This window comes from Neocloeon triangulifer, unplaced genomic scaffold (assembly GCF_031216515.1).
Source record: "Neocloeon triangulifer isolate White Clay Creek 2 clone unplaced genomic scaffold, ASM3121651v1 ptg000022l, whole genome shotgun sequence".
Classification (NCBI taxonomy): Eukaryota; Metazoa; Arthropoda; class Insecta; order Ephemeroptera; family Baetidae; genus Neocloeon; species Neocloeon triangulifer.
The window spans coordinates 2,385,017-2,398,231 of record NW_026775562.1 but is presented as its reverse complement, the minus strand read 5'-3'; the positions used below and the strand labels follow the sequence as shown (position 1 = coordinate 2,398,231).

General features: G+C 33.9%; 4 protein-coding genes across 11 annotated transcripts in view; 3 read left to right on the top strand and 1 right to left on the bottom strand.

Annotated features, from left to right (window-relative positions):
- The window catches only part of LOC132204857 (cell adhesion molecule Dscam2-like), a 104,432-nt gene that overhangs the window by 13,666 nt on the left and 77,551 nt on the right, over positions 1-13,215 (bottom strand). For all 6 annotated transcript variants that reach the window (XM_059633701.1, XM_059633697.1, XM_059633700.1 and 3 more), the window contains 2 exons: positions 8,442-8,600; positions 7,241-7,390 (listed from right to left, as the gene is read on the bottom strand). In XM_059633701.1, coding sequence (XP_059489684.1) covers positions 7,241-7,390; positions 8,442-8,600 — 309 coding nt within the window. The remainder of the gene's footprint in view (positions 1-7,240; positions 7,391-8,441; positions 8,601-13,215) is intronic.
- On the top strand, positions 1,417-3,038 carry LOC132204419 (uncharacterized). 3 transcript variants are annotated; one of them, XR_009442523.1, is made up of 5 exons: positions 1,417-1,513; positions 1,600-1,627; positions 1,681-1,723; positions 1,787-1,922; positions 2,280-3,038. XR_009442523.1 is itself a non-coding variant. In XM_059632914.1 (3 exons), the coding sequence occupies exons 1-3, from the start codon at positions 1,442-1,444 to the stop codon at positions 2,513-2,515; spliced, it is 444 nt and encodes a 147-aa protein (XP_059488897.1). In that variant the 5' UTR covers positions 1,430-1,441; the 3' UTR covers positions 2,516-3,038. The 3 variants fall into 3 exon arrangements, 1 of the variants encoding a protein (XP_059488897.1); XR_009442524.1 differs by lacking the exon at positions 1,681-1,723 and having other exon boundaries at positions 1,424-1,513; XM_059632914.1 differs by lacking the exons at positions 1,600-1,627; positions 1,681-1,723 and having other exon boundaries at positions 1,430-1,513.
- On the top strand, positions 3,362-5,707 carry LOC132204483 (C-type lectin domain family 4 member F-like). Its single transcript, XM_059633006.1, has 10 exons — positions 3,362-3,501; positions 3,881-3,964; positions 4,059-4,175; positions 4,380-4,469; positions 4,634-4,714; positions 4,769-4,828; positions 4,887-4,926; positions 5,037-5,095; positions 5,156-5,270; positions 5,327-5,707. The coding sequence occupies exons 1-10, from the start codon at positions 3,421-3,423 to the stop codon at positions 5,572-5,574; spliced, it is 975 nt and encodes a 324-aa protein (XP_059488989.1). The 5' UTR covers positions 3,362-3,420; the 3' UTR covers positions 5,575-5,707.
- LOC132204478 (neurocan core protein-like) lies at positions 5,950-6,870 on the top strand. The gene is made up of 5 exons (XM_059632999.1): positions 5,950-6,078; positions 6,134-6,158; positions 6,219-6,289; positions 6,343-6,457; positions 6,517-6,870. Exons 1-5 carry the CDS (start codon positions 6,007-6,009, stop codon positions 6,735-6,737), a joined length of 504 nt encoding a protein of 167 aa, XP_059488982.1. The 5' UTR covers positions 5,950-6,006; the 3' UTR covers positions 6,738-6,870.

Below are 13,215 nucleotides of genomic sequence, written 5' to 3'. Positions count from 1 at the left end.
ATTAAAGCAGCGATATTATAAAAATAAACGTACAATTTTTTAAAATGTTTAAGTTAATCTTTTGATAGATTAATTTTTTTAAACGAGGCTTTTAAAATTTGAAAACTTATTAATTTGCTAGTAAAAAATAGGTTCTTGTCGGAAGAAAATTATTTGTTGTTTAAGAAGAACAATTTCCACGAAGTATTTGCCAGACCGAGACTGCATTTATTTGTTTGCAAAACAAGTTCGGTGGAAGAGAAACAGTCTGGCCGGTTTTTTGCTCATTAGCAAACCCCTACACACCTTTTCTTAAAAGTGTTTATTTAATTTTTTTTACTGCTCCAGTTGAGTAAACACGCGTCTGAACAATGGACGAAATTAATCAGCCATTTCGTTTAATGCGCACCCGGTCGAATAAGCAGTTTTGAAAGGCCTGAAAAATGAAATAATTTTATCGGTGGCGCGCACACGTCGGCATGGCACGGCGATAAACCCGCAATGGCGCCGCGAGAGAGCGAAACTTTACGGCTTTCGCAGCAATCATCTTTAATGAAATGTGTGTGCGCCGCGAAATTTTACGAGGGAGGCACAACAAAGGGCGCCGGGGATGCAAGAGGAATTTGCTTAAAGGGTCTGGAATATCCGAGGAATCTTGTATATAAATATAATTCGGGAATTTCAACTTTGTAATTAAATTAATGAAAAGGTTGTTTAATGTATTGTTTTACGACGATTCTCTCCTTTTTTTGCCTGTGTCTAAAAAAATTTAAAAAGGTTGCAATGTTTGACCTTTTTTTAAGTATTATATCTGGAAAATTAAAATCCTCATACTCTATAAGTTGAGATTATGATTATTCATGCTTTTTTTTTAAATCTATTTTTATTTTCCATTTTTAATTATTAGAATATTAATTTAGTCTTTCTGTGTGTAAAATTTTTAAACTATTTAAATAAATACAAAATATTTTTATTAAATGAAAAATAAAATGTGACATTAAATAAACAAACTTATTAACAAAAAATTAAAATCTAATTAATTACAAAAATATTTACTAGTTAATAAGTATAATAATTATTAGACTTTTTATTTTCTTTTTAAATTATTAGAATAATTACAGTTTAGTTTTTATTTGTAAAATTTAATTGATGTCTGTTAAATTTTTAAACTATACATACACTTTTTATAAAATAACAAATAAAAATTAAAATTAAATAATCAAATTTTGAGACAAAAAAAAACTGAAATTAATATAAAATTGATTAAAAAAAAATATTAAATAATAAGTACAAATGTATTTAGTTAATTTATATTTTGATTTAAATAAATTGATTTGATGATGTTTTGGTGTCTTTTTATCAAAATTTTAGCGGCTGGAGAGGTCACAGGGCATTCAGATAAAAACCATCTGCTGGCATTGATATGAATTCAGAATCACTTGGGCTGCAAGTTATTTTTAAGATGGGTCGCTTTTTGTTTCTCCTCTCCATTCTCGTCATCGTAGAAGCCCAGAAAATCGATCAACCAGCCCAGGTAAAGCTCAAAATTATTCTAGAATGATTTTTCTTTAATCTTTTCAGTATTATTTTATTAATAAAAAAATTAATCATTAAAAATAGGTAAATCAGACGTCCTGCGATTTGGCCCGTAAGTTTTCATTTTTTTTTTCAATATTATAATGTAAACTATTAAATTTATAGGTTCAGCAAATCTAACAACGGCAAACAGTACTATTTTTCTCCAGTATTAAAATATAATATACTTATGTACATAAAATGTTTTCACTTTTTTTCTTCTTTTTGTTAGGTCAAATCGTTTGATCAGAAAAACTACACAAATGCGAACAAGAGTTGCGTCGAGATGGGCCTCCATTTTTTCAGCGTGAGGAACCAAAAAGAGCTGGAAATTCTGCATATGCAGGCAGCAGTGATACTTGATGATGGTAAGATTTATTTTGTAAAGGCGGAGGCTGGAAAATTCAGAAAATCAAACTAAAATGTATTATTGAATAGCACCTAATTAAGAACTTTGTGTAACAAATTTAACAAATTTTACAAACCAGTTTTTTGATATTATTTTAATTATATTAAGTTAAATTATATTTTAAGGAATATCTTTTTGAATAATGGTATAATTTTTAAATATTGCAAAATCTGTCAACTTTTCCCAAAGAATTATCGTCAAAAAAATTAAATCAATAAAATTTATCATGATTCCAACTGCTTAAATTTGTAAAATTTCCACGGCACCTTTTAAAATATTTATTTGAACCGCAATAATTTATTTAAATATTTTTTAGTCTTGCCGTGGTGGGTGTCGGCCAGAAACTACGGAAAAGATGACGATCATTTGGACTTCCGTTGGCAGGACGGATCGAAATTTGAGGAAAATAGTAGGTTGTGGGCTCCGGACCCTGCCTGCAGTACCAGAAGAGCCTGCGTCGAAATTGGAACGACTGATTTAAGAAAACTCTTTTGCGGCACTTGCCTTTTCCCTAAAAACTATATTTGCGAGTTGCCTCCAGAATGTTACTGAAAAAAACATTCGAAATTTTTAATTTGATTATTTTGCTACACTTTACTCTCATGATTCTTGCTGTGTAACACGATTTAGTAATTTAAGATATTAATCATAGTTGGATTAGTAGACAACAATTATACTGATGATTCGAGACAAAACTTTTATTATGTAATTTGGCGTTTGTTTGTTTTCAAATTTTCGTATCGAGCACAAAGGGCGGTGAGATTGACCTGATAACAATTCATTGTCAGTGCATTCATCAAGAGACGATGGACCGATTTTGGATGTCGTGTGTGGCCATCCTCCACGCAGAAACCAATATACTGATTCACAAAAACAATTTAGCCTTAAATAAAAAATTCCCTAAATAAAGTAAAAATTTTGGTATATTATCTACCCAACGTGTGCAGCCTAACCAGTTAAGTAAATGGAATATTAGACAATTTTGAAATAGCGTGTGCAGCTTTTGTGGATTCACACTGTATGTTACTAATTCTATTTTTATTTTATTAAATAAATTTTAAAATACATGAGTTGTTTAAACCAATGAAGAAATTTTATTCTTTAGAAGTGATTCAGTGTAATTTTTCATTCCAACTTGAAAACCTTTTTATTATTTTTTTTTTTTTAAATATAATAGAATTTTTTCTTTTTAAATATTTAAAATTTTGAAATCCTGAACTAGCAGACTTAATAATTAGCAAAAATAAAAATACGAAAGAAGTTATTGCATCACAAAGTTGACCCAAAACGAATTTGAATCGCGGCAAATCTCATCGTTCTATTTCAATTCTCGGACAATAATCTCGTATTTTTTTTTTGTCGAAGGGCAAAGGGCGTCATTTCGCTTTAGGCACACACTTATCACTCATGATTCGAGATTCGCCGCGGAATCAAGAGAATAGGAAATTTAGAAAATAATGCTGTTTTATTTGTTATTATTTTTCTCCTTGGCCACCGTTGTGGACAACACCGCAGAGTTAACTGGCCCTTCAATCAAGGTATGCGATGAAAATTTTCAAAATTATGCCAAAGCATTTGGATTTTGGATTATTATTATTATTGGGGGAAATTCACATGCTAGAAGTACCAGAAATTCCCATAAAAGCTTACTTAGCATGTGAATATCCTCCATTATAATTTTACAAAAGAATTTCTTGAAAAAATTGCATCTAAATTACAAAAATCCGAATCATAATTTACTCACAATTAATAGTGTTAAATTTTTCTCATATTTTGTTACCCATAATATTACAGACTAAATATATAATAGATTTGAAATTTTTTTTAAAAAATGAGGTTTATCTTCAGCATAGAAATTTAGTTTTTAAAATTGTTTCAAATTTTATATGATTTTAAATATTATTTCAAAATTTGCAGAAGCAAGAAATGGAGGAGCTGACGCAGAAAATTAAGAATACAAACGAGAAACTGCAGAGATTGACGACACTTGTCTTTGAACAGGTATCAATTAATAAAATCAAATTTCTGTAGCCAAACCAAACACAAAAAAAGCAGCGTACGTGTGCTGAAATAAATTGTCAAACTATTTTCACAGGTCGTCGAGATGAGAAAGCTGGTGGAGGAGGAAAGTGACGAGCGGAAGAAAAATTTCAAAGAGACCAGCCAGAGGCTGGATGAATTGGCAAGACTCTCAGACGAGCGTCACAATCAGGTTGTTTTTCATTTGACCTATAAATTAACACTTTGGAAAATGGAAACTAAAAATATTAAATTACATTTTGAAGTTGAAATTATATTAATAAAAAATTTCAATAAAATAAATAAATAAATATAATAATATAAAATTTCAATTTCCCAAATGTATCATCGATAAAAGTAGTTTATAATGAAAATTAATCATTTTTCTTTATAATAGACGTTTGAGGAGATGAAGAGAACTTTGGACGAGGCAAACAACGGCAGGATTGAAGAATTGGCCACACTCGTGGACCAACGAAACAATCTGGTTAAATTAAATTTTCAATTTGCAAAGCAAGAAATTTAATTTATTATATTTTTAAACAATGTATTATTAACAATGAAAGAGCAATGATTTTTTTTTCAAATAAGAGTATTGACGGAAAAATTTCCTCGTCTATGTATTTTAATTTTTCAGAGTTCTTTTCGCAGACTTTGGAAAATTTCAATCAAACAAATGCGAGCGATTTGGCCAAACAAAACCACGAAGAGCTTATTTTTACAAGAAATTTGGTATGAAATTATTTCTTTGAATTTTCTTATTGATTTTCCGAGTTCATTACGCAGACTTTAGAACATGAAAATCGAACAGATACGAGTGATTTGGCCAACGAACAACACAACAAGGTTTATTCTTATTGAAAATAAATTATTAATATTCATTAAACCTCTCAATATCTTTCAGTCGGAAAATTCTGATTACTTGGTTAAATGTCCACTTGCTAGTAAGTTTTTATTATCAAATCTGACAAAACCCACGATTTTTGCACTTGATATTCAAAAGAGAAAATGGAAAAAATTAAAATTTTAAAATTCAAGTGTGAACAATTTTCAGGATTCGCTAATTTGACGATGCTGTCAAATGGAAAAATGTACTCGTTCCATCAAATTTATGTGAGCCTAATAAATTAATAACTGTTTTCATTTGTCTGGTTTTGCTTTTTTCCTCGGCAGGAAAACTGGAATGCTGCAAACGAGTCTTGTAACAAAATGGGCCTCCACTTGGCCACAATCAAAGATCAGAAGGACGCGCAAGTTGTGGCTGAAGAAGGCCAAAAATTTGGAAAGTGTAAATTTTAATAAATATTCTTGAATTTCCAATATTTTAATGATGCAAAAATTCAGGGGAGGTTTGGTGGGTTTCGGCGAAAAACTCAGGAATCGAAGGCAGAAGGGATTTCCGGTGGCACGACGGGACCAAACTGGAAATGGACAGTCCTTTGTGGAAGGCCGGGGCGGACAAGACGGAGGACTGCGTTTTCATCTTTAACTATGGAAATAATGACCACTGTCCCAACAGCAAAAAATTGCACACCTACCTATGCAACTACGTTTATTATTTCATTTGTGAACTTCCGAGCTCATGCTTCTGACGATGAGTCTGTTTTAAATTAATTAACCTGCTGTTTGTTCGGAATAAAAAGACCCATAAATAAATAAATCAAAATCATTCTCTCAAAAGAAGCAAAAAAATATATATTTTAGTCTGAATTTTTCCTTCTGAAATTTAATTAACTACAATTCGATTTAATTTTATTTTTGTTTTAATATGTTATTAAAAGTTTTAATTTTATTTTTAGTTTTGACAAATTAGGATTCAATTTAAATTCAAAAGTAGCTAATTGTAAGAATCAACTCGCGGATGCTGGAAAAATTTTATTTTAGATTGTTCTTTGTAATTTTAAAATCCTTTCATATTTCCCATGATATGATTTTTATCGTAAGTACGTTGGTGTCATAGGTCAGTGATAAAAGGCACTGGTCTGTGGCTTGATCATTTGCATATCAAGAGTCACACAAACAAAATGCGTGTTTTGTTGTTGGGCCTCCTCGCCACCTTCTTCATGGCTCACGACTCCCATTTGCAATCAAACAAGGTTTGATATTTTTAAAGATTTCCGTCTTTGTTAGAAATAAAATTTATGATTTCAGAAAGGGGAGCAATTCAACATTTCCTGCAAGTTTTCATAATTAAAGAAAAAAAATTACATATTATTATGTTTTTTTATAATTATAGCCGAGTTGAAGTTGTTGTCGAACGGGAAAAAATATATGTTCTCCTACAGAAGTAATTACCTTGGATATCCCGTAAGTCCTGCTTGAATTTAACCAAATTTTAATTATGTGACTTGTTTTGATAGACAAACTGGGTGAAAGCAAACGAGACATGTGCCGAACTGAACCTCCACTTGGCGACTTTTCATGACGAGACTGATCTCAAAGCGGTGTGGGCCGAAACCCAAACATTTCTTCCCCGTATAAAACTAAAAAAGGTTAATCCCTTGATGTAAATAATTTTTTTCTCCGGATTTTAGTGTTCGGTTGGTGGGTTTCGGCAAAGAAGGACGTGGACTTCCTTTGGCACGACGGAACCAAACTGAAATTGGACAGTCCGTTGTGGAGGGAAGAGAAAGTGGAAAAGGGTCACGACTGCGTTTACGTCTCCTCCTTCGGGAAAGGAAAACTCAACAGCAATCCGTGCGAGACGAATTTTTTCTTCATTTGCGAGCAGCCAGACACGGTTTGCAGAGAATAACCTTTCAAATGGTCAATTTATTTAGTCTGTTTACAGTTTTTTAAAATCACTGAGCACTTTCAATTTTTTATTTAAGAAAAATTGACTAAAAACTATAATAAAATGCATAAAAATTATAATCTTAATGTTGTTATTTAATGTGGATCATCGCGGTGATTTCCTTTCAATTTAACAAGGCACACCAAGGCGCATCGTTTCATTCTTAAGGCTGACATAAAAGTAAAATTTTTATTAAAAAAAATCGCATACATAAGAAAATTAAAAAAATTCAATAACAAAAATGTTCTCTGAAAATGTTATAATTTTTTGCGGGTCACAAATTCCCAAACGCGGCACGTTTCGAAAGTATTTTAGATTTTAGGTGTAAAAAAAAATTGAAATAAAAACGATGGAGACGCAAAAATGATCTTAAATATTTTGAAATTTTTGAAATTTTGAGTAAATAATGCAGGAGCGAGAAAGGCCAAAAATGTTTCTGATTGAAAAGTGAAAATGGTACTCACTCTTTTTGAGGCAGAAGCAGACGCTGAGGAGGCTGAGGGGGATGGCGAGGCAGGAGATGGCGAGGGGGGCGACGACCTTAACGTCCCTGTGCAGTGGTGGCCGCTCAAGGTCGTTCCGATTGCGTTCCGCGTCGTTGGCGTTCACGGTGGCTGCGGCAAACCGAATTGACAACGAATTAACGCCACCCGGGACACAGACGCACACAATATTCGCTTTAATTAAGACGAGAGTAATTGGGCCCGGGACTAACACGTGCCAGCCCAGACCGAGTCCCTCGACACATCAACTCAAGATCCAACCACATGGAAAATTAACACTTGGAAATAACTTGCAATTATGAAAACCACTGAAGCAAAAAAGTAACTTTAAAAGGAATTTATAAAGACTTGTGAGAGAATAAACGATTTGAATTTGAAATTATAAAAATTACGTCATTTGTATTCAATTTAAAATATTATAAAGGGGTCTGATCTGAATATTTGTATAATATAAATAAAATAATAAATTGCGTTCGCAGTGAAGATTAAAGACATTAATAATTTAAAAAACGAAAAAGAAATTAAAAGAAAACTAATATTGAACAAATTTCTAGACTAATGCCAGTTTAATTTGCGGTATTCATCTTGTGATATTAGAGGGGCAAATAGTTAAATTTCATTTTCTTTGAGACTCCTAACTATTCTTTTTACCATATCGTTGAAGTCGTCTGTACAAAAACTTATTAAAAATCAAAATAAGTTCCAACATAACTGTGAATGTAAAATTTTAAAAACAATTTTTGGCTTGCAAAATAAAAATAATTTCAGGTCCAAAAATCAAATAGATTTCATTGAGATAATAGTAAGGAGGAGATATGAGTTGAGATGTCGTTTTGAACGAGAAGACTTGAATTTCAAAAACTCATCTGATATTCTAGGACTTAACTTTTATTTTTTCCTTCCTACTGATGATTTAGCATTGTGCATGAGTTCAAATCTAGGTGTAAAATGAATGATATATTTAAAAAACTATAATAAAAAATATAAGATTGTGATTATTGGCAGCAATCTTGAAAAATATAGGCAAAATAAAATGTTTATTTGTGATTTGTCATCATAACAGATACTCAGGAAAAATGATGTCTAATTTCATGAAGATTTTTTTAATACTTCGCCGTGTGTTTTTTATTATTAATTTATTAATTTAGGTTTTATTTAGTACCTGATAAGTCGTGAAAGCCATTGGTGGTGGTTGTGGTGGCGATTAAGTTGGCAGTCGTGGAGCCGGCGGCGTTATGGGCGATCACCCGCAGTCTGTACTTGGAGCCTGGGTTGAGACCGTTGATGAAAAATAAGCGCTGTGGCTGCACATTGTTGCTCGCTGCAAAAAATCACAAAATATTATTTATTATTTTTTCCTGAAAATTTCAATCAAATATGTTCCGGGCTGATTTAAGTGGAAGTTCGTTAGGTAAACGAGAGATACGCAATGATAATGCGTGGCGCATCAACAAGGGCGGTGGATTAGCCGGAGAAAAAATTCGTAATAAACGTGATGAAAAGAGCGCCAAGGAAAAGAAGAAAATGGTGCTGGCGCGCGATGAAATATTCACGGCGTAATTTCGGCCCGGCAGACAGAGAGAAAGATGAAATAAACGCACAACGGCACACAAAAGCCGAATGTTTTATTCAAAAATAAAGTTTAAAACGCAGCTCACGTCTTATTTTTATCATGGCCGTTGGTGCAAAACGTGTGCGAAACACGCCGCTCTCCTTTTTATGCACAAAAACTTTTTTTTTCTAAAACAAAAATGTTGGTGATCATCCAGAAAATTTTATGTATAAAAATTTTAAGGAATGTTTTATATTTTGTTACATGTGAGTTGAAAAAAAAGTAACAAGCCGAGAGTGGATTCTTGTGCGTAATCTGCTTTTTGAGAATTGCGTCCTCTTGTACGACCCTTGCTCTGCGCCCGCTCAGAAGAACAATGCAAAGCACTTTTGAAACTCAAGTAAGCGTCTCCCAAAAATTCATTTAATTGCCACACTTCAGAGTGAAAGTGGATTCAAATGGACAACGTGGAACTTCTGTTGTATAAAGAAACACAAGTATTTTTGCAAATAACGATATTTTTAAAGAAGTTTGGAAAAAAAATAAATATTAAAATATAAAAGGTATTTTGGAAAGTTTATCACATTTAAAAAATTTAAAATCAACATGAATTAAACAAAATAATCTGCTTTCAATGAGTAAAAAGCTTTTTAACTCAATTTCTTACATTCGGCTCAAAATATTTTTAAACAAATCTTGTTTGTAATTTATAATTTCGCAACTCTCATGACAAAACTTTTAGATTTAGTCACCTTTTTTTGGAAAAATAAATATGCTGAATTTAATCCAAAATAAATAAGTTGTTGTTAATGTAATTATTTGTCATTATAAGAACAATATAATTTACAAGCTGCATATAAAATTGTTCAATGAAGCTAAACAAAAATATTAAAAAATTATTCTGGATTTTTTTTTAAATAATATCAACTTTTTAAATTTCTATACACCAAAAATAACTATATAGATCTCAAATTTAAAAATAAATAAATAATGGATAAAGGGATCTTATTAGAATGCAGGACGCAGAGTGGGCAATCGAGAATGGTGCAGAGAAAAATGCGAACTCTCTCTTTCTCTCTTCTTATTCGGTGGCCAATTGTCGAAAGTGGAGCGGCCGGAAAATTCGGACAAACCGAATTACTGCGTTTGGCGGAAGCGCGCAGAGCAAAAAATCGAAACGTTTGAATTAAAACGGGCATGAAATTTCCACGCACGTCCCTTTCGTTTCCTTTAACATTTCATCCGAGACACATTGGGTGGGCGTGCCTGGGTCGTTTTGCGGCGCGGCACGTTTTCGCCAAAACCAACTAGGGCCACTCGGCGCAGCAACTTTTTATGCCCGCAACCACTCTATTCGCCGCGTGTAAAAGTGTTCAGGTGTTCCTTTTCTTTGGGCCGAAAACCACGTTTGTTTGCACCCAAGTGAAAGGGAGTCAATGGTCTAATCCCAACGGAAGAGCAAAGGATTTTACCGCGGTTTAAGGAGATAAAATTATTTAGTCCTGATATAAAAATGAACTTTCTTTTTATAAAATAAGATATTAAAACTGCGCAACGCTTCATCGAAAGACGTTTTTCTCAAACGCCTGCATATTTTGAATGTAGGCAACCGGCAAGACGCCTCTGAACAGCTATAAGCATAAATCGCTCATTAAATGTAAATTGTACTGATTTTGATTCGCATTTCTCTCCATTATTTGCTGATTTTTTTTTCGTAAAGTGGGAAAGTTTAGTTTAAAATTTATGGTAGTCCAGATTTTCAAATCTTTTATGAGAAATCCGAGGAAAAAAATATTTCTATTCTTCCAACGGATTTTCAAGAATTTGAGGACGCTCTTTCCATTTCGCACCTTTCTCTGGAATTTGCGATGCTATCCGAGTGTGACAGCGTTGGCCGCTCTCACCATTCCTCGCGTCTGAACAAATACCGGCAGCGAGGAAAAACGCGCCGCTTCCTCGACACACTGCCTGCTTTTCCACTCGGAGTGACGCACACAATCTCTCTTGAGCACACCTACAGATTTTATTTACGCCGCCGTGAAATTTATTACATAAATGCTCGTTCGCTCGTTCCATTCCGCGCTGAGCTCTGCGTGCGTCACTCCATCCGAGAAAATAATTTAAGGAGCTCGTCTTGCTTATTCTCAACACAAAATGATTTCGCACACATTTAATTCTTCACGACTCGCGGGTTCTTTTCTTAGCATCGCATATAAATCCAGTTATATTAAAAATTGGAATTCACTGTTCAAAAAAATTTACTCGTGTGCGAGAATATGAATTTTTTTTTTTGCGAATTGCCTTTCGCCGCTTTCGCGAGCCATCTGTGAGCAAACGCCGCAAGTCGATGGAGAGGATCCGGAAAAGCAGGAGCGACTGTTGGCGTCACTGCCGGCAATTTCTGAAAACTGTGAAATAAACCAGTATTGTGCTGCGCACATATTCGTCTGCCGCGAGGGAGAAATAATGACAATTTAGCTTTGTTATTCTAACTAAAAGTTGAAGTTTGGAAATATTTTAAAATTGTCTCGAATTTGAAAGGACTTTCAATGCTTATTTGATGTTAAAAAGTCTTTGTTGAAAACTCGCTATTCAAATCCTTTAATTCCTCTGCGTTCCCCTTTCATCGTGGGACGTGATTTAATTATAAGATGACAGAGAGGACAGAAATGAAGGGTGCATCCCCAAGGACCCTTTTCCGAAAATAGATCGAACCCGATGACGGGATTTGAGGACAAAATATGTGACACAAAGCTCGAGTTTGTTTCTGTTTGATCAAAACAACAAGCACAAATTATTATTCTGTTGAAAGTTAACGCAAAAAGTTGAATTTCATGAAAAAATCGAACCTGGGCTTAATCTTGTAAAAAAAATTATAGTGTTTATTTTACATTCATCGTGGACGCTAGAAATCCTAGATTTTAAAATTACCAGTAGACCTTACAATTTAGATTCTCTTGTGGAGTATTTTGTCGATTTGATTTTGTTTCCAATTAGGTTGAAAAATAGTTTTTTGTTGTTGTGTTGTGTTGCAATAAATTCACATAATGGAGATAAAATAATCACGACAAATTCCCTTTTAACTGCAGAACATTTTATGCGAATGAGAAAAATTAGGCCGATAAAACCCAAGGTTAGAAATTTCACCAATGGTATTTTAATAGCGGACATGCTTTCCAATTCCGAATATATAAAAAATATAATGAGATTTTAAGCGGATATCGAGGTAATTTTTCGTGGTCATACTTTGCACGGATGTGGAGCTCGCCATACAGCAATTGATGTCAGGAAAAATGATTTTTGAAATTCTGTCGGCGGCGATTCTCATCATGAAAACGACAAGTTCGGTGCCTTGTCTAAGCGATGGAATTTTGCGAAAGCCAAATTTTACGTCGGCCATGCGGTCCTGCGTGGCCCAGTGTTTGGAAATCGATTCAAAAAGCAACGAGACGTGTCTCTACTCAAAGTTTGGAGCGGGGAGTAAAAAATTTTGTTAAAAAAAATCATAATTATGAATTTTTTAAGAGCAGTGGCCGAGTCGAAAGGAAATTCCTGTTTGGCCAAACAGTTCGTGCCTTGGGACAACAGAAAAAGCGTTTTCTGCACCATCAGTCGCAAGTCGGTTCACTAAAATTTCCAATTTTTGATAATTACATAAGACATTTCTATAGCATTTTCAAGAGAAATGGGAGAAAACCAATAGAAAGAATGATGGTTGATTCTAAATTATGTACCCACGTCATAATTTCAGACGGACTAATCCTGAAGAAAGGGACCGTCCAGTTGATGGACAATCGAAATTACTCGAAAGGTTAAAACTTGGAAAATTTTCAATTCATTCGACTAATTCATCAGTGCAGAATTTCAGTCTATGGTGCAAGTTTATAAAATGCGGGAAATGAAAGTTTTTCTCGCCATCGGGGACGACGCAAATGATCTGGCTGAGCAACTCGTGTCGCCTGCAGATTTGGCCAGAATAAGTTTTGACACACAGCTTAGGTCTCAATTCGCGGCGAGCGTTTTGGATACGGCCAAAATCTGGAAAGTGGACGGCGTGTATTTGAGATGGGTCTGGCCTGGAGTTCCCTACGTAGGATTTTAATTAATTTTTAATTTCATTAGTAAATTTTTGATTGGTAGGAATTGCCCATTCTAAGCAACGCGAATGCCCGTTTGGAAAAGTTCAACTTCACCAGTTTGGTCGAGACCTTGTCGGAAGTATTGGGGAAGGAAGGTCTGCTTTTGGCGACTCTGGTCACAACCAAGAAAGAGTTTCTCCTCAGCCAGACTCTGAACTCGCGACTTTACAAGGCGGTCGACTTCCTGCTGGTGCTCAACGGCGACTACATGATCTCGAATGAAGTCTACACCGGCCCTAATATTC

Bases quoted from the DNA above. Each gene is read 5' to 3' on its own strand.
- LOC132204419 (XM_059632914.1), top strand. From the start codon at position 1,442: ATGGGTCGCTTTTTGTTTCTCCTCTCCATTCTCGTCATCGTAGAAGCC. The intron at 1,514-1,786 runs GTAAAGCTCAAA...TCTTTTTGTTAG, and splicing joins AAATCGATCAACCAGCCCAG to GTCAAATCGTTTGATCAGAA. The intron at 1,923-2,279 runs GTAAGATTTATT...AATATTTTTTAG, and splicing joins AGCAGTGATACTTGATGATG to TCTTGCCGTGGTGGGTGTCG.
- LOC132204483 (XM_059633006.1), top strand. From the start codon at position 3,421: ATGCTGTTTTATTTGTTATTATTTTTCTCCTTGGCCACCGTTGTGGAC. The intron at 3,502-3,880 runs GTATGCGATGAA...CAAAATTTGCAG, and splicing joins TAACTGGCCCTTCAATCAAG to AAGCAAGAAATGGAGGAGCT. The intron at 4,176-4,379 runs GTTGTTTTTCAT...TCTTTATAATAG, and splicing joins CAGACGAGCGTCACAATCAG to ACGTTTGAGGAGATGAAGAG.
- LOC132204478 (XM_059632999.1), top strand. From the start codon at position 6,007: ATGCGTGTTTTGTTGTTGGGCCTCCTCGCCACCTTCTTCATGGCTCAC. The intron at 6,079-6,133 runs GTTTGATATTTT...TTATGATTTCAG, and splicing joins CCCATTTGCAATCAAACAAG to AAAGGGGAGCAATTCAACAT. The intron at 6,290-6,342 runs GTAAGTCCTGCT...TTGTTTTGATAG, and splicing joins GTAATTACCTTGGATATCCC to ACAAACTGGGTGAAAGCAAA.